Genomic DNA, 22,893 nt, shown 5'->3' with positions numbered 1-22,893 from the left:
ATTTTCGACCCACAGGACTGCCACATACTGGATGTTTTTCCCTTTTCACACCATTCTTTGTAAACCCTAGAAATGGTTGTGCGTGAAAATCCCAGTAACTGAGCAGATTGTGAAATACTCAGACCGGCCCGTCTGGCACCAACAACCATGCCACGCTCAAAATTGCTTAAATCACCTTTCTTTCCCATTCTGACATTCAGTTTGGAGTTCAGGAGATTGTCTTGACCAGGACCACACCCCTAAATGCATTGAAGCAACTGCCATGTGATTGGTTGATTAGATAATTGCATTAATGAGAAATTGAACAGGTGTTCCTAATAATCCTTTAGGTGAGTGTATATATATATATTCTATTAAATGAGATTTAATCATTTAATGCTCCCCAATTTTATATAATGCAGCATTATTGCAGCTTCAATGAAAGTGGACTGGGGAGAAAGTAACAGTTTTCATGAATCAGATTTTTTGCTCATATGCAACTCGGATCTGTTTATTCATTATTATTTTTTATTTTTCATAAGTGTGAACAGCACAAACCACATGGATTCTGATCTTTTCGATTCTGATTTGTTCCACTTCCATATGTGGTCCTAAATCAGAGACAGGTCTGATGTTTTGCAATGCGACCTCAGTCTTAACAGTCTTATAGGACTCATAATTAAACATAATTCATATGGTTTTTATGCTGTATAGGAACAAACATTGGGTCCATTTTACAACCTTTCAAGCCGGTTGATTTGAAGTGAAACACCTTACACAAGAATGTGTAGTAAAGCTCTTAATCTCCCTCATTTGAATAAAATGTCTGGAACTTTTCCAGGCCGTTTAGACGGATCCTGAAGAGGAAAACCCCGCTGGGATTAATGTGTGTCCCGTCAGGAATGCAGACTGGAGTTGTTGAATGAAGATACCTGTGTTTACACCATCAGCAGAAGTCGTTCATGAACCGGCGTGAGTGTTTATGAGATCAGATCTGTATTAATGTCAGAGCCGATCAGAGTAAAGACAGCTGACAGCAGCCGCGTTCACAATCATCTGCACAATATATATTCCATCATATATATATTTGTTTATGCTGTTAAACTATATTTTAAATGTATGTGAAAATAATAATAAAAGTAAAAAATAAATAAAAAAAAGTCACTTGACTATTACTAGCATGTTAACTGAGTAAAGATAAGTGGTTTATCTAGTAGATGAAGATATAAAAAAATACATTATTTTACATGTTCAAATGTTTTTTTTTTTTTTACTCTTAATGAGGGATATTAAAGTTAACTAAAACTAAAGCCATAATTTTTTTACTTAAAATAATATACATATACTGTATATATATATATATATACACTGATTATTTAGTTTAAAGTGATTGAAATAACTAAAACTGAAATAAATTAAAAAATAAAACATTAAAGTAACAACAAAATGAACTAAAATAAAAATATTCAAATAAAAAACTAATTCAGAATATTAATAGCATCTTAATGATAGCAACACTGCTCTTAATATTTGAGATTTTGGTTAAAAAGTTTACTTAATTTAAAACTAAGCAACTTTTTCTGTTCATTATTATTATTATTATTATTATTATTATTATTATTATGCATGCAGTTTTGTTATTATTCATGCGTCTTTCATGCATTTCATATTGAGTGACGAAATAATGATTTAAAAGAAATTGTGAACAATTGCAACATTCTCTCTCTCTCTCTCACTCCCTCTCTAGGCTATTTACTATGTTCTTTCTTCCCATTTCTGTCAGGTTTAACAGTGGAATTAGCTTAAACTAACACTCATTTGTTATGAAGGTCATGTAAAAGTGGTCAGAGGTAATGACCATCTGCTCCTAGAGAGGGAGAGAGAGAGAGAGAGGTAGAGAGAGAGAGGGAGGGAGGAGTTCTTCAGTGACAATCATAGTGAGAGAGAGAGAGAGAGAGAGACACACACACACAGAGAGAGGAGCGACAGAGATGAAGATTTGACAGATTGTGCTCCTCCATCCAGCAGAAGAGAGTTTGATAGGAGCAGGATAAAGGATAAACTTCCACGCCGTGTTTTCCATCATCCCGCAGAGAGAGAGAGAGTGAGTGAGTGAAGGAGTTGAACTGAACGAGACTCAAGAGAACACACAGAGTTTCCCTCAGGATGAAAACACGATGATCTGGGAATATTTCCACACGTGTCCGCAGGTTTAGAGGCTGGAAGTCAAGCATCACTTCAGGACATGGAGTTTGGACGGATTTATGTACGATATAAAAGAGCAGTGCTGCTGTCGTTCATGTTCAAGCTGGGTAAGAGACGCGTCTTTATGATTATGAGTTCATATTTGACTTATTTCTAAAGCTCATTTGAGTAATGAAAAACCCGTGTGAAGGGTCTAGTTCGATTTTTTTTTTAATCAAAAGTGACAGACTAAAGACATTTATAAGTTTCAGAAGATTTATATTTCAAATAAATGCCGTTCCTTTGAACTTTCTATCTAAAAAAATGAGTTTTTAAAATCATGGTTTCCACAAAATATGAAGCAGCACAACATTGATAATAATCATAAATGTTTCTTGAGCATCAAATCATCATATTAATATGATTTCTGAAGGATCATGAAGACTGGAGTAATGATGCTGAAAATTCAGCTTTGATCACAGGAATAAATTACATTTTAATATATATTCATATAGAAATTTGTATCACCTTTGCCCCGAACTTTTGTACAGTAGCATAGAGTTCATAGTAGAAAACAGTTTATGTATAACATGCCCATACATTTTTTTAGAAGAATTAAACAAATATAGCAATAAATATGGACACCGTTGTGACACACATTATTATATTATTATTAGACTTTATATATAGCCTATGTTTTGTTTGGATTCTCTAAAGCCTGTAATTAAAGGATTCAATGCAACAAGTGTCTCAGTGAAGAGTTCTGCATTATGAGGCTGAGCATCTGCAGTTGACAGGTTGTTTTGTCCTGTAAGCAGATGCGTTTACTGAGTGTGTGTGTGTGTGTGAGAGAGAGAGAGAGAGAGAGAGAGAGAGAGTGGCACCATCTGCGGTGGGGTGTCCTAAGAGAAGAGGTGCAGTAATTGGGAATTAGCGCATGTAGAGGACGAGTGCAGCCAGCTGGCCGTCAGATCCTTCAGAATGAGTGAGAATCAGAGAAACACACACACACACACACACACACACACTGCGCTCAAACACACACACACACACACACACACACACACACACACTCCTTCAGCTGCTGCTGGGCTCCTGAGGGGGAAACTAGCATGAAAACATGAGTTTGGGTGTAAACTCGAATGCATCCTTTAATTGGAGTCAATGTAAAGGAAAGCTGCGCGACTAATCGTTAAAAGATTGTGATCTCGATTCAAAAACTCAAGCGATCTGATTACTAAATGACAATGATGAAAGGGATCGTTCACTCAAAAATGAATATTCTGGCAACCTTTGCTCACCTTTTGAAAGTAACTTGGCACTTCAAATAACTTTTTCGCCGGTGTTGCCAGGGTTTTACTTTTCAGTTACTAGTGTTCTGGGTTATTGATAGGGCCTAAGTGTTTTGGTTCATTGGTAGGGTGTTGCTAGGTGATTTATAGGTGTTGATGTTGATTGCTAGGGTGTTGCTAGGCTGTTTCTAGGTTGTTGTTGTGGGTGATTGCTAGGGCATTGCTTGGTGGTTTATAGGGTGTTGTTGGTGGCTGCTAGGGCGTTGTTAGGCTGTTTCTAGGTTGTTGTGGGTGGTTGCTTGAGCATTGGGGTGTTTCTAGGATGTTGTGGATGATTGCTAGGGCGTTGTTAGGCTGTTTCTATGGGTGTTGTGGATGATTGCTAGGGTATTGCTTTGTGGTTGCTAGGGCATTGCTTGGTGGTTTATAGGGTGTTGTTGGGCATTGCTAGGCTGTTTCTAGGGTGTTGTTGGTGGTTGCTAGGGCGTTGCTAGGCTGTTTCTAGGGTGTTGTGTGTGATTGCTAGGGTGTTGCTTGGTTGCTAGGGCATTGCTCGGCTGTTTCTAGGATGTTGTGGGTGATTGCTAGGGTGTTGCTTTGTGGTTGCTAGGGCATTGCTTGGTGGTTTAAAGGGTGTTGTTGGGCATTGCTAGGCTGTTTCTAGGGTGTTGGTGGTGGTTGCTAGGGCGTTGCTAGGTGGTTTATAGGGTGTTGGTGGTGGTTGCTAGCGTGTCGCTAGGCTGTTTCTAGGGTGTTGTGGGTGGTTGCTAGGGCATTGCTGTGCTGTTTCTAGGATGTTGTGGGTGGTTTCTAGGCCGTTGCTTGGTGATTTTTGGTGGTGGTTGCTAGGGTGTTGTTAGGCTGTTTCTAGGGTGTTGTGGGTGGTTGCTAGGGCATTGCTGTGCTGTTTCTAGGATGTTGTGGGTGGTTGCTTGGGCGTTGCTTGGTGGTTTATAGGGTGTTGGTGGTGGTTGCTAGGGTGTTGCTAGGCTGTTCTTCCTTTAATGTGCATCTGTGGGATTCTTCCTGTTTTCTGGTCCAGCAGGTGAAAATAGTGCATCTGATCACTTAGTAAAATAGCAGCACACTCTCCTCAACAACACACATGATTTGAGGAATCATTCAGGACTGGATGATTCACACTCCGTTAGCTTGAGCAATAGTAAACTTGATGCTTGCAACTAATGAGCTGTTTATCACAGTTCATCATTAGCTTATGAATGAAACAGTAGTGTGTCATCATGCCGTTCGGATGAGTGTGTCTCTCATTGTTCTGGTGGGAGTTTCAGCACAAGTGATTTCGGGAGCTCCACCCTAATGAAGCCGTGACCTATTTCTGCACTTGCGGGAAGCCTGAATTCTGGGTACTTTTGGGCAGATTGAAAGCGCAGGGCAAGATGTGCGACATAGTTGACCATCGCCATGGAAACCCCGCTGGAGAGCGCTGCCACTTCACTCTTTGTGTTTAAGTGGAATAGCAGCTCACAGTTGTTTTGACTGAATGTATTTTTAAGCTGTGATGAAGCCGTGACCATGACTGGAGGAACTTAGTTTGTGTTTGAAAACAACATGTAAAATTCTTTCTCCAGGGAGTTATTGTTGTTTTCCAAGGATTTAGTTACATTAAACCCATGATCTCCAGAAAAGGGTTTGTGTTTTCCAGTATAGAGGGATGTATTCTGGAATTGCATCAGAACAGCACAGAGACACTTATCTCAGATGGAGGAAGTGAGACTCAAACACAGTTTAGAGGAGTTTATATATATATAGAAAGTGTGAGGGAGTGTGTGTGTATATATGTGTGTGTGTGTGTGTGTGTGTGTGTGTGTGTGTGTGTGTGTGTGTGTGTGTGTGAGAGAGACAGAGAGAGAGAGAGAGAGTGAGTATGTGTGTGTAGAAAGTGTGAGAAATTGTGTGTGAGGGAGTGTGTGAGAGAGAGAGAGAGTGTGAGGGAGTGTGTGAGAGTGTCTGAGAGTGTGTGTGTGTGTGTGTGTGTGTGTGTGTGTGTGTGTGTGTGTGTGTGTGTGAGAGAGAGAGAGAGAGAGTGTGTGAGGGAGTGTGTGAGAGTGTTTGTGTGTGTGTGTGTGTATATGTGAGAGAGAGTGAGAGAGAGAGAGTGTGAGAGAGTGTGTGAGTGTGTGTGTGTGTGTGTGTGTGTGTGTGTGTGTGTGTGTGTGTGTGTGTGTGTGTGTGAGAGAAAGAGAGTGTGAGGGAGTGTGTGTGTGTGTGTGTGTGTGTGTGTGTGTGAGAGAGAGAGTGTGTGAGGGTGTGTGTGTATGTGTGTGTGTGTGAGAGAGAGAGAGTGTGTGTGTGTGTGTGTGTGTGTGTGTGTGTGTGTGAGAGAGTGAGTGTGTGTGTGTGTGTGTGTGTGTGTGTGTGTGTGTGTGTGTGTGTGTGTGTGTGTGTGTGTGTGTGTGAGTGTGTGTGTGTGTGTGTGTGTGTGTGTGTGTGTGTGTGTGTGTGAGAGTGTGTGAGTGTGTGTGTGTGTGTGTGTGTGTGTGTGTGTGTGAGAGAGAGAGAGAGAGAGAGAGAGAGTGTGTGAGGGAGTGTGTGTGTGAGGGAGAGAGAGTGTGAGGGAGTGTGTGTGTGTGTGTGTGTGTGTGTGTGTGTGTGTGTGTGTGTGTGTGTGTGTGTGTGTGTGTGTGTGAGAGTGTGTGAGTGTGTGTGTGTGTGTGTGTGTGTGTGTGTGAGAGAGAGAGAGAGAGAGAGAGAGAGAGAGTGTGTGAGGGAGTGTGTGTGTGAGGGAGAGAGAGTGTGAGGGAGTGTGTGTGTGTGTGTGTGTGTGTGTGTGTGTGTGTGTGTGTGTGTGTGTGTGTGTGTGTGTGTGTGTGTGTGTGTGTGTGTGTGTGTGAGAGAGTGTGTGTGTGAGTGTCTCCTCCCTGCTCTCTCTGCTGTTGGTGTGAGTCTGTACCAGGCTCAGGATTCCTCCGTCTCTCTGGAGATCTTCATCTGTCGGACACACAGATGTCAGAGGGGGTCGGGTCACACACACTAATGTGTGTTGTGTAGTGTTTCTCCAGTCAGAATGAGTGTTTGATGAAGTCCAGGAGCAGCACTGCCTTAAACATTATTCCTTTATCTTTACAAACCAGATCAAATATGTAATTTTCGTTCCCACTTTATATCAAGTGGCTTTAAGTACAATGTACTTATTGTGTTCAGATTGTATTGTAAAACACACGCTGCTATTGAGGTGTGATACAGGTAAGGTTAGGGACAGGTGTGTGTGGTATGGATGGGTTTAAGGCTGGGTTAAGGTGTAAGGGACGGGTCAACAGTGTAATTACAAATGTAATTAAATTAATTACAGCTGTAATTACATGTAGGCATTTTCAAAGTATAAGTATAATGTAAAAACATGTATGTACACAATAAGTCCATTGTATCAAATGATTAATTTCAATGTAAGTACATAGTACTTAAAGCCACTTAATATAAAGTGGGACCTAATTTTCTTCTAGAAACACGTCAAAAATACATTTGAAATAATATTAAAAGTCGGATAGTTCATTCTGCTTCACCTGCGTACAAACTCTATTCATATACTATATATATCTATATCTTTGCACAAATGTAAACTATTATCGCACAACTCTATATGCATACCTACAGTAAACTCAAACAAATCAAAACTACATTCTCAACTGGCCGATTTTTATTTTGTAGTAAAATGTAACTATATTATTGTCCCAGCTCCAGTGAAGATATTAGGATATTATAAACATTAACATCATGATTTTCTGTAAAACTGCTTTAAAACTTTATTTTTACATAAAAATAACTTGAATGTCTTTTGAAGATTCTTAATGTTGAACATGGAGCCACATATCTGATTCTCATTTGTTCAGGAGTTGGTAATAACAGCAGTTGGTTGAAATATGCAATATATTTTTGACTGGCTATGACAAAGAAAACATGACAGAAACAGCCTGTGTATGAAATGCCTTTAAGCGAGAGACTGTACCTGTGTGTTCATTACGGCCGCTTTAGAGTTTCATCAAAACAGGATTTGGGGAAACTTAAGCTCAGGGCTGTTAGTGTGCCGTTATCTGTGTGGATTGTAGTTTTAGGGTCACTTACACTTTACTTTTCTAATGGCTCTTTATTGCTCTGCTGTAGAGTTTAAATGAAGATGATCGCAGACAGAACAGAATTTAGTAACCGTAAAAAAATATTTTTCTTACTCAGTGTTTCTGTTTTGCTTTCCAGTACAAAAAATATTCTTAAATCAAGATACATTTACTTGAGAAGCAAAATGACTGAAGATATTAAGTCTTGTTTGCTAAAAAAAAAAGGGTTTCAAATTAAAGTGAGTTTATGCTTATAACAAGGAAATATGTTTGCAAGGTTAAAAAAATAACATTGTTTTTCCAATTTTTTCTTGTTTTAATTACAAACTCACTTAATTTTGATGTTTTTTTTTCAGTAATTTAGCTTGTCAAGTAAATTTATCTTGATTTAAGATTTTTGTGGTATTTTTAATGGAAGACAAGATAAAAATACTAAGCAAAAAAGCTATTGCTGTCAAATCGGTTAATCACAATTAATAGAATCTGACATAAAAGTTTGTAAATGTATATATATATGTGTGTGTGTGTGTGTATGTTCATATATATATATATATATAATATATATATATATATATATACAAAACTTTTATGTTCGATGCGATTAATCCAAATTTTTCCAGTTTATGCATGTAAAAGGTTGAGTTTGCTGATTAGACACACTGGCTTGTAGAGAAGCAAATAATAGTGAATGGTATGTGTTTATTAAAGGATCTATAGTGGTTTTGCTCGGGACGGGGGTCTGAGACAGTCTTCTGTCCTGAGGGTTCATACCACACGTCTCTTTGAGGGAGTTTGAGGACTCTTCTGCTGCTCTGAGATGTTTTTCACTTGACTTTATTGTAAAGTGAAGCTTCTGAAGCCCATTGTAAGCTCTGCCTGCCCCGTCTAGACTTCAGATCTACACTTTTATTTCAACAACAACATCTATTCTTTTTATTGACGATCAGTGTTCAAGACTCTTTCTAAAGCTCATCTCTCTCTCTCTCTCTCTCTCCCTCTCTCTCTCTCTCTCTCTCTCTCTCTCTCTCTCTCCTCCCCCCCTCTCTCTCCCTCTCTCTCTCTCTCTCTCTCTCTCTCTCTCAGAGCAGATGATCCTGGATTAGAGGAGACTGTAGGTCATTCACAGTCACTAGACCTCTTGACACAGTTTCTCTCTCTGCTCTTGTTTACTGAAAGTGTGAAGGCTTACGTTTAAAGACTAATGTTTAAATGTGTCCTTCACTTCTTATTCAGTATTTTTGTCTTGTTTTCCTGCAAAACAACTTCCAAACATCCTTAAACAAAATTGCACAGGTGTGCCTTAGGCTAGCCACAATAAAAGGCCTCTCTAAAATGTGCAGTTTTATCTCACAGCACAATGCCACAGATGTCGCAAGTTTTGAGGGAGCGTGTAATTGGCATGCTGACTGCAGGAATGTCCACCAGAGCCGTTGCCCGTGAATTGAATGTTCATTTCTCTACCATAAGCCGCCTCCAAAGGCGTTTCAGAGAATTTGGCAGTACATCCAACCGGCCTCACAACCGAAACCATGTGTAACCACACCAGCCCAGGACCTCCACATCCAGCATCTTCACCTCCAAGATTGTCTGAACCAAAGAATTTTTGCACAAACTGTCAGAAACCGTCTCAGGGAAGCTCATCTGCATGCTCGTCGTCCTCAAATGCTCACATTCGATGGCGTCTGGCACTTTGGAGAGGTGTTCTCTTCACAGATGAATCCCGGTTTTCATTGTACAGGGCAGATGGCAGACTCGTATGGCGTCGTGTGGGTGAGCGGTTTGCTGATGTCAACGTTGTGGATCGTGTGGCGCATGATGGCGGTGGGGTTATGGTATGGGCAGGCGTATGTTATGGACAACGAACACAGGTGCATTTTAATGATGGCATTTTGAATGCACAGAGATACCGTGATGAGATCCTGAGGCCCATTGTTGTGCCATTCATCCACGACCATCACCTCATGTTGCAGTATGATAATGCACGGCCCCATGTTGCAAGGATCTGTACACAATTCCTGGAAGCTGAAAACATCCCAGTTCTTGCATGGCCAGCATACTCACTGGACACGTCACCCATTGAGCATGTTTGGGATGCTCTGGATCAGCGTATATGACAGGGTGTTCCTGGTCCTGCCAATATCCAGCAACTTCGCACAGCCATTGAAGAGGAGTGGACCAACATTCCACAAGCCACAATCAACAACCTGATCAACTCTATGCGAATGAGATGTGTTGCACTGCGTGAGGCAAATGGTCACACCAGATCCTGACTGGTTTTCGGACCCCCCCAGTACAGTAAAACTGCACATTTTAGAGTCGCCTTTTATTGTGGCCAGCCTAAGGCACACCTGTGCAATAATCATGCTTTCTAATCAGCATCTTGATATGCCACACCTGTGAGGTGGATGGATTATCTCGTGCAAAGGAGAAGTGCTCACTAACACAGATTTAGACAGATTTGTGAACAACATTTGAGAGAAATAGGCCTTTTGTAGAAAAAGTCTTAGATCTTTGAGTTCAGCTCATGAAAAATGGAGGTAAAAACCAAAGTGTTGCGTTTATAAGTTATATGTTATAGGTTATATGGAAATGGTAAAAAGCAGATATTAAAATTACAGACATAAAGAGCTTTACAAAATTTACAATCAGGAAACCGTAATAAATCAACCACAAAATACACCATAAATACTCCAAAATCTTTTCACAGTCTATACAAATACTTCCATTTATTATTAGTTAACTATATTAACTAACAATGATAAATACTTTTAAAGCATTTATTAATCTTAGTTAATGTTCATTTCAGCATTTACTAATACATTATTAAAATCAAAAGAGTTGATATGAACTAACAGTGTATTTTTATTGACTATTGTTACCAAAGATTAATAAATACTGTAACAAATGTAGTGCTAGCTAATGCAATAACCAACATGAACTAATTTAGGCTATTCCATAAATCTAAAATTGACTGATTCTCAAAATAACAAATACAAATAGTGGGATACAAAAATGGTTTATGCTTATTAGTACTGGTTTAGTTTAGCTAATGGACCTGCATAACCTTTCTATTTACAAGCACAACTTCACTGGTTCAGTGTTTCTGGTGAAACCTGTTGCTGGTTAAGCTAGATCCTAGATTGTAAGCTACAATCATAAAAGTGTGACATTTGCAGTGATTTCTCAAATGTAGTCACCGGTAACCAGCATGGAGCAGTTATTGAGGGTTTGCAGGCTTTGTGATTGACACAGGTATATTTAGCATCACGTATGTGAGGACGGATTAGTCTCGGTGACTGGTGGTCGGTCAAGCTGACACAATCCATTGACGGAGCATCTGGTGGAGGTTAAGTCAGTGTGTGCGAGTGTGTAAGACGGTTACGCCGCGCGCCCATCTGCCGGTGGAGGTGCTAGTGAGGACCAAAACCCCTTTATCCCACTTCAATCCCAGTCTAAATCTGCAGTTTCCAGCCCGATGTGTGTGTGTTCAGGACTGCTATCACACAACACACTTGTCCTGAATGTCGTTTTAAAGGCTCTTGCAGCTCTCATCTGAGATCTCGGTGACATTAAAGGGTTAGTTCATCCAAAAATTCTGTCTGTAATTACTCTCCCTCATGTTGTTCCAACCCCGTAAGACTTTCGCTCATCTTCAGAACAAAAATTAAGATATTTTTGATTAAATCTGAGAGCTGTCTCACTCCTCCATAGGCTTCTATGCAATCGATATCTAGCCTGGTAATACCAAACACTGCTACTTCGCTTTGCTTCGTAGACAGAGTCTGGCATGGCATAATTGAAAAGCGTTTTCTTTCTCGCGGGGAGGCGCTTGTCTGAAGTTTAAAATCATTGGTTCCCGTAAGCCAATCACATAACAGTTGGTTATGGCGTGTGTTATGCGCATGCTCAGCCGCATCTAACTTCCACTGTAAACACATGTATGATGCAAAAACTAAACCATAGAGCGAAATACCGGAGTGAACATGGCTGTGAACGACTTTTGCAGATTATGTGAAGTAAATTTACGCATCCACGGTACAATCAGTGGATCACAATCACTTTATTCAGCTCTTAATTTTCTTCTGTGTTTCTCTGAGTGAGTTCACGTAGTGTAACAGCGCAGCGCTTCTGGGTTGTACGTCAGAACGTACTTAGGCTCACTATTGGCCAGCATCACACGCATCACACACATGACCAGCGTCGGCCAATAGTGAGCCTGCCCAGAAGCGCTGTTACACTACGTGAACTCACTCAGAGAAACACAGAAGAAAATGAAGAGTTGAATAAAATCGTTATTTTTGTGCACAAAAAGTATTCTCGTCGCTATCTATCTATTATCTGTCTGCCTGTCTGTCTATCTCTGTCTGAATCAACATGCACAGTTTAATTATTCGCAAATTTGGATATTTCGATTCAGAATTAAATTGGGACTTTTTGGGACAGTCTTGATTAGTGCACAATCCTGCTTTGCACAACTGGAATGTGAAGAATTCCATAAAAAACCCTCACACACTTGACCTTTAACCTCGGCTTTCTCTAGGGTCGCAGTCCCTGCAGTGTGTGTATGCAAGTCAACTTTGCATAGAAACATCTCCTAATGACTAATTCTAAATCGTGGTTTGTACCCGCAGGTGTGTTCTGCACGGTCACGTCTGAAGTGTGTGTGTCTTCTCCATGCCAGAACAACAGCACCTGTGTGCCGACTGTGAACGGCTACAAGTGTGTGTGCCCTCGCTCTCCGCCTCTATACGCAGGTGTAAACTGTGAGCTTTTATACGACCCGTGTGAAGATGCAGGCTGTGTCTCCGGGTGCAAAGGCACTTTAGGAACGGAGAACTACACCTGTGTGTGTCCCGACGGGTTCGAAGGACTCAACTGCACCCTGGACATCGATGAATGTGAGAGTAGCCCCTGTCCGGGGGTCAAGAGCTTCTGTGTGGATGAGGTTAACGGATACTCGTGTCACTGTCCCAGCGGATACAGCGGGGAGGACTGCAGGACGAGGGTGCGAGACTGTGCCGATGACCCGTGCCACAACAACGCCACCTGTGTGTGGGCGCCGAACGGGTACGAGTGCCAGTGTCCCGCGGGGTTCAGGGGTCAACACTGTGAGGAAGACGTCGACGAGTGTGTGTCGCAGCCCTGCAGGAACGGAGCCATCTGTCAGGACGGTCCTGGTGTGTATCACTGCTTCTGTGTACCTGGTTTTCAAGGTTACCACTGTGACATTGACATCAACGAGTGCGCATCCCAACCCTGTGAGAACAACGGGACGTGCATCAACGGGAAGGACCGCTACATCTGCGAATGTTTTTTTGGGTTTACAGGTAAGGACTGTCAAACATACTGTGGCTAGCAAGCACTATCCGTCTCGGTTAACTATAGACCCGATACAGTCCGGCTGTGAGTAACTCACTTCTAGACAAAATAACCTTGAATTTGGTTACATGTCGTTTATGCCAAAATATAACTTGTGAGATGTTTGATATTCCATCATGTAAGCAAAGTAAACAGTGATTACAAGGTGTTTGGTTTCATTTCTTCACTCATTTCATTTCTTTATCTAACTGATGACTAGTCTATTCTTGGTCTGTGGTTTACACGTCTATTCAATTTTCACTGACAGCCCAAATTTTGCCTTGTTTCTTGACGTCTCGGCTATTAGACGTCTTTTAAACGCAAAATTGCTTGCTGGGTACAGTGCTAATCTACTTTAATATACACTTCCAGTCAAAAACTTTTTTTTTTTTTTGCAACAAAGAACACATTTACAATCATGAAGACCATAAACAAAACTTTCGATTACAAAATAAGATGGTCACAATACATGAGATTCTGGAATAAACTAAAGCGTATTTTATTATCTTATAAGCATTACACCATAGAAGAGTCTGCTCATTCTTTATTATTATTTTAAAATATGTAAAAAATATTCATGAAGACGTGAAGTTATGTTATTGACCAAAAAATCTTGAACAAATAAAACATTTATATATTTGAGTTTCTTTGGACATTCTCTTTGCCGACTTTACTGCTAATAGTTGTTTATTTATTTATAATTATTTAGAAATATTTTTATACTTGAGTTTCTTTGGACATTCTTTCAGCTGAATGCACTCCAAATATTTATTTATTAATTTATAATAATTGTTTTATAATATTCTTATATTTGAGTTTCTTTGGACATTCTTTCAGCCGAATGCACTCCAAATATTTATTTATTAATTTATAATAATTGTTTTATAATATTCTTATATTTGAGTTTCTTTTGAACATTCTCTCAGCCAACTTTGATGCAAATATTTATTTAGTTAGTTAATTATAATAATTATTTTATAATATTCTATATTTGACTTTTTTAAGACATTCTCTCAGCCGACTTCACTGCAAATAAAATGTATTTATTTATTTATTTATAATAATTATGTAAAAAATCTTATATTTGATTTTCTTTGGATGCTCTCTCTATCAATTTATTTAAATTGAATTATTTAACTAGTTTATTATATATTTATTTGTTTATTTATTTATTTATATAATTTTTCTAAAGAGTAGATGTATAAAGAATTCTATTTATAGACAATTTATATTTGTCTACAAAAACAATTTCAGACATTTAAGCAATTTTTTGAACGGCATCTAAAAAGATATTAAATAAAGATCATGAAAAAAGTTCAGTCAAGCTGGTACTAGTGTATACCATGGTACTGAATGATTATCGTTTTCATACTGCACCATTACAATGTCCTAAAACAATGTTTAAAAACTCTGTTGATGTTAAATTGGAAACACAGTCTGCATGTGTGTGTGTTGTAGGAGTGAACTGTGAAGTGGACATTGATGAATGTGACGAGGATCCCTGTAAGAACGGCGCCACCTGTCATGATCACGTGGGTCTGTACACCTGTGCGTGTGTGCTGGGATACGAGGGCATCAACTGTGAGCTGAACATCAACGAGTGTGGCAGTTCACCCTGCCAACATGGAGGGACGTGTGTGGATATGGTGAACAGGTGAGTGTATTTGATCAATCTGAGGTTTGTCATCTGATTGGTTGAGTTCTACAGGAACAATAAATATGCAAATGAGTCCCCGCCTCCACTCGATCAGTGACGACCTGATCCACTCGCTTAACTGATGAATTTGCACATGGTTTGTCTTAACGCATATTAAAAACACCACAAAGATATATAAACAGTCCCCCTGTGGTGAAATCAAGCTTTTAATGTTGTTTATGTGTCTATGTGGTGTTTTTAATCTGCGTTAAGACAAACCATGTGTAAGTTCATAAGTCGACACCATTGTTGAGTATTTTCTCCTTAAAACTGCAGTGAACCAAAGACAGTCTCAAAAACACGCTTTGAAAATGCTGGTGTTTCTGACGTCACAAACCTTGTAACCAATCAGATCAACGTGTGATCGTCAACCAGTGGATCTCTGAGCTGAGTGAGTGAGTGGAGGCGGGGCTCATTTGCATATTCATAGAACCACGTATACTAAATGAGGCAAGGGTGTCGTATTACTTTCAAGCTATTTTAAGGAAAAAACTTTTAAATATGTCATTTTGGTGATCAAAGATGAGTTTTAAGAGATAAAACTATTGACTACAGGGGGACATTAAAAGTTTTCAAATAAAAATAAATGCAGTTTGCTTAAGTACTGTTACCGTATTCCATATGTATTGTGAAGTATTTAAGGCGGAAATATTAAAGCATTAAAGCAGGTTTTAGCTACATGGAATGAGTTTAACAGCTTTTGTACATCATTAAACTGTAAACACTAAAACACTATGTGAACAGAAATGATGTTTGTCCTTTAAAACATTTCAAACCACAGTTCATTTCTTCACACATCAGACTGTGCTTTGCATTACAGCTATGAGTGTGACTGCAGTGGTACTGGATTTATGGGCTCTTTCTGTGAAGAAGACATCCCCGAGTGTGTGTCTGACCCGTGTCTGCACGCTGCCACCTGCCAGGAAGGAGTTAACCAGTATTCCTGCCTCTGCTGGCCAGGTAACCAGTCTATAATTCAACCTATTCATCATAACTTTATTGTGTTTATTCATGCATTCAAAGGCTCATTTTGTTTCTAATCAATTCAAGCATTATAGTGTGATGATATGAGTGATGATCTCTTACACCACACTGCCACCTAGAGAAACATGTATGCAATTGCAAAGAGAACCATAAGATCTAAATGGACATTAGCATTGAATAAATACTATTTGTGTTTCTTCTGCTGCTGGAGCTCTTCTGCTTCAAGGTTTGGTGTGTTGAGTGTTCAGAGAAGCTCTTCTGCTTCAAGGTTTGGTGTGTTGAGTGTTCAGAGAAGCTCTTCTGCTTCAAGGTTTGGTGTGTTGTGTGTTCAGAGAAGCTCTTCTGCTTCAAGGTTTGGTGTGTTGTGTGTTCAGAGAAGCTCTTCTGCTTCAAGGTTTGGTGTGTTGTGTGTTCAGAGATGCTCTTCTGCTTCAAGGTTTGGTGTGTTGTGTGTTCAGAGAAGCTCTTCTGCTTCAAGGTTTGGTGTGTTGAGTGTTCAGAGAAGCTCTTCTGCTTCAAGGTTTGGTGTGTTGAGTGTTCAGAGATGCTCTTCTGCTTCAAGGTTTGGTGTGTTGAGTGTTCAGAGATGCTCTTCTGCTTCGAGGATTGGTGTGTTGTGTGTTCAGAGATGCTCTTCTGCTTCAAGGTTTGGTGTGTTGAGTGTTCAGAGATGCTCTTCTGCTTCAAGGTTTGGTGTGTTGTGTGTTCAGAGAAGCTCTTCTGCCTCAAGGTTTGGTGTGTTGAGTGTTCAGAGAAGCTCTTCTGCTTCAAGGTTTGGTGTGTTGTGTGTTCAGAGAAGCTCTTCTGCTTCAAGGTTTGGTGTGTTGTGTGTTCAGAGATGCTCTTCTGCTTCAAGGTTTGGTGTGTTGTGTGTTCAGAGATGCTCTTCTGCTTCAAGGTTTGGTGTGTTGAGTGTTCAGAGAAGCTCTTCTGCTTCAAGGTTTGGTGTGTTGTGTGTTCAGAGAAGCTCTTCTGCTTCAAGGTTTGGTGTGTTGTGTGTTCAGAGAAGCTCTTCTGCTTCAAGGTTTGGTGTGTTGAGTGTTCAGAGAAGCTCTTCTGCTTCAAGGTTTGGTGTGTTGTGTGTTCAGAGAAGCTCTTCTGCTTCAAGGTTTGGTGTGTTGTGTGTTCAGAGAAGCTCTTCTGCTTCAAGGTTTGGTGTGTTGTGTGTTCAGAGATGCTCTTCTGCTTCAAGGTTTGGTGTGTTGTGTGTTCAGAGAAGCTCTTCTGCTTCAAGGTTTGGTGTGTTGAGTGTTCAGAGAAGCTCTTCTGCTTCAAGGTTTGGTGTGTTGAGTGTTCAGAGATGCTCTTCTGCTTCAAGGTTTGGTGTGTTGAGTGTTCAGAGATGCTCTTCTGCTTCGAGGATTGGTGTGTTGTGTGTTCAGAGATGCTCTTCTGCTTCGAGGTTTGGTGTGTTGAGTGTTCAGAGATGCTCTTCTGCTTCAAGGTTTGGTGTGTTGAGTGTTCAGAGATGCTCTTCTGCTTCAAGGTTTGGTGTGTTGAGTGTTCAGAGATGCTCTTCTGCTTCAAGGTTTGGTGTGTCGTGTGTTCAGAGAAGCTCTTCTGCTTCGAGGATTGGTGTGTCGTGTGTTCAGAGATGCTCTTCTGCTTCGAGGATTGGTGTGTTGTGTGTTCAGAGAAGCTCTTCTGCTTCGAGGTTTGGTGTGTTGTGTGTTCAGAGAAGCTCTTCTGCTTCCAGGTTTGGTGTGTTGTGTGTTCAGAGATGCTCTTCTGCTTCCAGGTTTGGTGTGTTGTGTGTTCAGAGATGCTCTTCTGCTTCAAGGTTTGGTGTGTTGAGTGTTCAGAGAAGCTCTTCTGCTTCAAGGTTTGGTGTGTTGTGTGTTCAGAGAAGCTCTTCTGCTTCAAGGTTTGGTGTGTTGTGTGTTCAGAGAAGCTCTTCTGCTTCAAGGTTTGGTGTGTTGTGTGTTCAGAGAAGCTCTTCTGCTTCAAGGTTTGGTGTGTTGAGTGTTCAGAGAAGCTCTTCTGCTTCAAGGTTTGGTGTGTTGTGTGTTCAGAGATGCTCTTCTGCTTCAAGGTTTGGTGTGTTGAGTGTTCAGAGATGCTCTTCTGCTTCAAGGTTTGGTGTGTTGTGTGTTCAGAGAAGCTCTTCTGCTTCAAGGTTTGGTGTGTTGTGTGTTCAGAGAAGCTCTTCTGCTTCAAGGTTTGGTGTGTCGTGTGTTCAGAGAAGCTCTTCTGCTTCAAGGATTGGTGAGTTGTGTGTTCAGAGAAGCTCTTCTGCTTCAAGGTTTGGTGTGTTGTGTGTTGTGTGTTCAGAGAAGCTCTTCTGCTTCAAGGTTTGGTGAGTTGTGTGTTCAGAGAAGCTCTTCTGCTTCAAGGTTTGGTGTGTTGTGTGTTCAGAGAAGCTCTTCTGCTTCAAGGTTTGGTGTGTTGTGTGTTCAGAGAAGCTCTTCTGCTTCAAGGTTTGGTGAGTTGTGTGTTCAGAGAAGCTCTTCTGCTTCAAGGTTTGGTGTGTTGTGTGTTCAGAGAAGCTCTTCTGCTTCAAGGTTTGGTGTGTTGTGTGTTCAGAGAAGCTCTTCTGCTTCAAGGTTTGGTGTGTTGTGTGTTGTGTGTTCAGAGAAGCTCTTCTGCTTCAAGGTTTGGTGTGTTGTGTGTTCAGAGAAGCTCTTCTGCTTCAAGGTTTGGTGTGTTGTGTGTTGTGTGTTCAGAGAAGCTCTTCTGCTTCAAGGTTTGGTGAGTTGTGTGTTCAGAGAAGCTCTTCTGCTTCAAGGTTTGGTGTGTTGTGTGTTCAGAGAAGCTCTTCTGCTTCAAGGTTTGGTGTGTTGTGTGTTCAGAGATGCTCTTCTGCTTCAAGGTTTGGTGTGTTGTGTGTTCAGAGATGCTCTTCTGCTTCAAGGTTTGGTGTGTTGTGTGTTCAGAGAAGCTCTTCTGCTTCAAGGTTTGGTGTGTTGTGTGTTCAGAGATGCTCTTCTGCTTCAAGGTTTGGTGAGTTGTGTGTTCAGAGATGCTCTTCTGCTTCAAGGTTTGGTGTGTTGAGTGTTCAGAGATGCTCTTCTGCTTCAAGGTTTGGTGTGTTGAGTGTTCAGAGATGCTCTTCTGCTTCAAGGTTTGGTGTGTTGTGTGTTCAGAGATGCTCTTCTGCTTCAAGGTTTGGTGTGTCGTGTGTTCAGAGATGCTCTTCTGCTTCAAGGTTTGGTGTGTTGAGTGTTCAGAGATGCTCTTCTGCTTCCAGGTTTGGTGAGTTGTGTGTTCAGAGAAGCTCTTCTGCTTCAAGGTTTGGTGTGTTGTGTGTTCAGAGATGCTCTTCTGCTTCAAGGTTTGGTGTGTCGTGTGTTCAGAGATGCTCTTCTGCTTCAAGGTTTGGTGTGTCGTGTGTTCAGATACACTAACAACCACGACATGTTCAAAGTCACTTAAATCACCTGATGCTCAGTTGCTCAGCAGATCGTCTTGATCATGTCTACATCTACATTGAGTTGAGTTGCTGCCATACGATTGGCTGATTAGATATTTGTTAACGTCCAGTTGAACAGGTGACCTAATAAAGTGTCTGGTGAGTGTATTGTGTGTATACAGTATATCAAAGGAATGTTTTTATTGAAGTAGATGTATTGTCCATAAAAGTCGCATCATGTCAAAATTGCATTGTTGATTGATAAGAAAACCGATAAGTCACATTTTATTAATTTATTTTACACTATATTTTATATTATATAATATTATATAATATTATATTAAACAGATAAGTCACATTTTATTATTTTATTTGAAATTATATATTTTTTTACATTTTAAACATTTAAAAATGATATAAAATACTGGTTTAAAAACATTATAAACTCTATAAACTTGTGTTTTATTTCCTCACTCCACAACAAATCCTTTACATTTAATAGTATTTTGGAAAAAAGTATAAAACAGACAAACTATAGTGGATTCAGATTATAAAAACTGTGACTTAAATTCCATAAAAATAGGGTAAAGTGTTTTGTGTCAGTCCATCTGTTCAAGTCATAATCTTCTCCACAGAGCTTCTAACCTCACCCAACTTTTTAATCTTTCTTTAAACTTATTAACAGTTACATTTCCCCTCGCCAATGAAGCAGAAGCACACGAATGCTCTTATAAATGCTGCTTAATAGGGCTTAGAGGTTAAAGATCTGGGAAGGCTTGATCCGTGAACTGTCACCATTGCTCTTCACCTCTGGCTGATCCAAGTGTGAAAGTCGCTTCGGATTAAAGCATCTGCTAAATCACGACTAGCTTCACTGTCAACAAATGAGATGTTTTAATGCTGCAGCCAGTGTTATTTTAGGACCATTGAGATACTATTATAGGTTTAAATCATATTTTGAATCAGTTTTTATTTTATATATTTATATTTAATGTACAGTTAAAGTTTTGTAACTTTGTTGTGTATTTTTCTGTGTGTGTGTGTGTGTGTGTGTGTGTGTGTGTTTATTTCAAGTAATGAAAATGTTTTTATTTTTTTTATTTTATGGTTTTAGTTTCAGTTTTAGTTCAGTATAAAATCCCTGAGCTGCAAAACCGTATGTACCTATAACGTATTTTGACTGTATTTATAGCCTACTGCATTGCATTAGATATTTGTTTTGATATATTTTCTATTCACTAACGTCCCTCATATAATAATAATAATACAAAAATTTGCTCGTAATTGTCTATTAATCAGCTTGGGATTTTTAGTGGAAGAATGAAATCGGTTATTTTTCTTAACTAAATCTATTAAAAACATTTCTGTTAAACATTTCTGTGAAATAAAGCTGAAATAAAAAAAAAATAGGCCTATCAATATTAGTTGGAAAACTTAAACTAAACTAAAAAATTTTTTTTTTGTCTTGGCAAAAAACTGTAATAAGTTTAAGTTGAAGCACTAAAATGATCAACTGGATATAAAAAAATAATAAAATTGAAATAAAAATAAATTAGACCTAAATAGCAATATTATAAAATAAATAAATAAATAAATAAAATGACGGAAGCACATAATGAAACTAAACTTAGCATGAACACTAAAAAATGTGTGCTGTCAAATCAATTAATTGCGATTAATCGCATCTCACACACTTGTATATATTTACAAACTTGACAGCACTACTAAAATATCAAATAAAAGCTAATTGAAAATATGAAGTATAAAGTGAGTTATCCTCGAGTTTCTTCTGTTCTGTATTTCAGGCTATGAAGGCAAGAACTGTGAGGTCGACGTGGACGAGTGTGACGCCAGGCCGTGTGTGAATGGCGGTGAATGTTTCCAGCGCTCCGACTCGAGACACTACAGAGTTCTGCCTGAACTGGACCAGGACTTCAGCTTCGAGAACGCGTCTGGATACCTGTGCCACTGTCCCACTGGGTTCACTGGTGAGAAACACCGCTGACCTCTGCTCACGGAGCATCGAACCGCATCAGTAACCGCAGCGTCTCTGTTTCTCAGGTGAAAACTGTTCAGTGAACATCAACGAATGTGAGTCGGCACCGTGTGAAAACCGAGGAACCTGTAAAGATCTCGTCAATGCGTTTCAGTGCTGGTGTCCGCCGGGGTTCACAGGTGTGTACGTCTGCTCCGTATGACCCCTATCCTTTTCTAAATGCAAAACATAGGCTTTTCTCAAAAAATGTACCTATACACACAATTCACTGCAGTTTCCAGCAGAAATGAACACTAGTGCCATTAAAACATTTTTATTTCTTTTCTTTTCGCACAATAAGGTGCAGATCATCGATTCACAAAGACGTATTTGTTCACCTCAAATGACCTCAAGACTCTTTTATCATAATGCATGATTTTCAAACTAATGCATTTTGACTATTGCATCGCGTAACCAGCTCCGCATGAGTGGCTTTTCTGACTCGGTAAACTTTACATTTTCTACCTCTGTATTTTTCTCTTGTTTTCCAGTACAAATATCTAAACATCCTTAAATCAAGATACATTTACTTGAGAAGCAAAATGACTGAAGATAACAAATGTCTTTACACTTAAAGTCTCCCTGTAGTCAAAAATTGTATCACTTAAAACTCATCTTTGATCACAAAAATGACATATTTAAACGTTTTTTCCTTGAAAAAAATGAATTCTTCATGCTTTCATATAGCTTGAATGTAACTTGACACCCTTGCCTCATTTAGAATGCGTGGTTCTATGAATATGCAAATGAGCCCCGCCTCCACTCACTCACTCAGCTCAGAGATCCACTGGTTGACGATCACACGTTGATCTGATTGGTTACAAGGTAGTTTGTGACGTCAGAAACACCAGCGATTTCAAAGCGTGTGTTTGAGACTGTCTTTGGTTCACTGCAGTTTTAAGGAGGAAATACTCAGCAATGGTGTCGACTTATGAATTTACACATGCTTTGTCTTAAAGCGTATTAAAAACAACACATAGACATATAAACAACATTAAAAGCTGGACTTTCAAATGATATAACCTACATGTGTTTCACATTCTTTTTGTGACAAGAAAACATCCCTACAGCTTCTGAAAGTGAACATCAGTGTTTTACTGTAGCAAAATAAAACACTGCTTAGTTTTCACTGTATGAATTAAATATATACTGATTCTTATTAAAGCTACAAAAGTTATTCAGCCGAGAGCAGTGAGTGGTTTTCTCTTTGTCTTTTGTTCTTGACCCCAGTTATTGCATATATCGCGATATATACATTTGCGATATTTCGATAATTTCGATATAGGCCTGTTTTGAATCTGTGCACAAAATCATAGACATGCTCCAACTTTAAGAAAACAAATCCTGTTGTAATAGTGTTTTAGTGTGAAGTGAGGTGAGACGCTTACAGGAGAGCTGCTTAAGACAGATGATCCTGAAAGACCAACAAACACCCACAGCTTGGACTAATAACTTCAGGATGCCGGATTTCAGTCGTCTAGTTTAGTTTAGTTCATTTCCAGCGATCATTTTCTCAATTCAACCCTGATAGCTTGTCGAGTCACTTTTGGCCAGTGCTGTATATAATGCGTATAGCGTTTAAAAGTGGTGTAGTGCGTTCCAGGCTTCCTGAAACCTTCCCGTACAGACACAGACTCAACCCACATCTCCAGTAATGAGTTGGCAGAAACATTCCTGATGTCAGCACTGATGGGAGCCAGCTGGGAAGGGAGGGAATCTGTGGATTATTATCACTCATCCCTCGCACTCGCTCCGGGACGCTCGGCACCGAGAGCTCCGTCCACCGTGGGTGTGCGTTTGTGCAAAAGGGAAAAATAAAAAGACGCTGGAAAGAAAGGAGCACCGGGAGAAGTAGGAAGAAAACATTGGAAACGGTCACTCGCGTCAGGAGGAGAGTGACTCCGCCGGGATGAGAGGACTGATAGTGAAAGTCATTTGCAGTGGGA

At 39.8% G+C, this 22,893-nt stretch overlaps 1 protein-coding gene across 1 annotated transcript in view; it reads left to right on the top strand.

Moving 5' to 3' along the window:
* The first annotated feature begins 1,945 nt into the window (after nt 1–1,945).
* crb2b (crumbs cell polarity complex component 2b) overlaps nt 1,946–22,893 on the top strand; it is a 38,666-nt gene continuing 17,718 nt past the window's right edge. The window contains exons 1-6 of the mRNA XM_084388602.1: nt 1,946–2,291; nt 12,157–12,852; nt 14,342–14,537; nt 15,400–15,539; nt 20,718–20,900; nt 20,974–21,087. Coding sequence (XP_084244728.1) covers nt 2,225–2,291; nt 12,157–12,852; nt 14,342–14,537; nt 15,400–15,539; nt 20,718–20,900; nt 20,974–21,087 — 1,396 coding nt within the window. The 5' untranslated portion in view covers nt 1,946–2,224. The remainder of the gene's footprint in view (nt 2,292–12,156; nt 12,853–14,341; nt 14,538–15,399; nt 15,540–20,717; nt 20,901–20,973; nt 21,088–22,893) is intronic.

The sequence above is a fragment of the Rutilus rutilus genome (assembly GCF_951802725.1).
Source record: "Rutilus rutilus genome assembly, chromosome: 19".
NCBI lineage: Eukaryota > Metazoa > Chordata > Actinopteri > Cypriniformes > Leuciscidae > Rutilus > Rutilus rutilus.
This window is presented reverse-complemented; position numbering and strand designations above follow the sequence as displayed.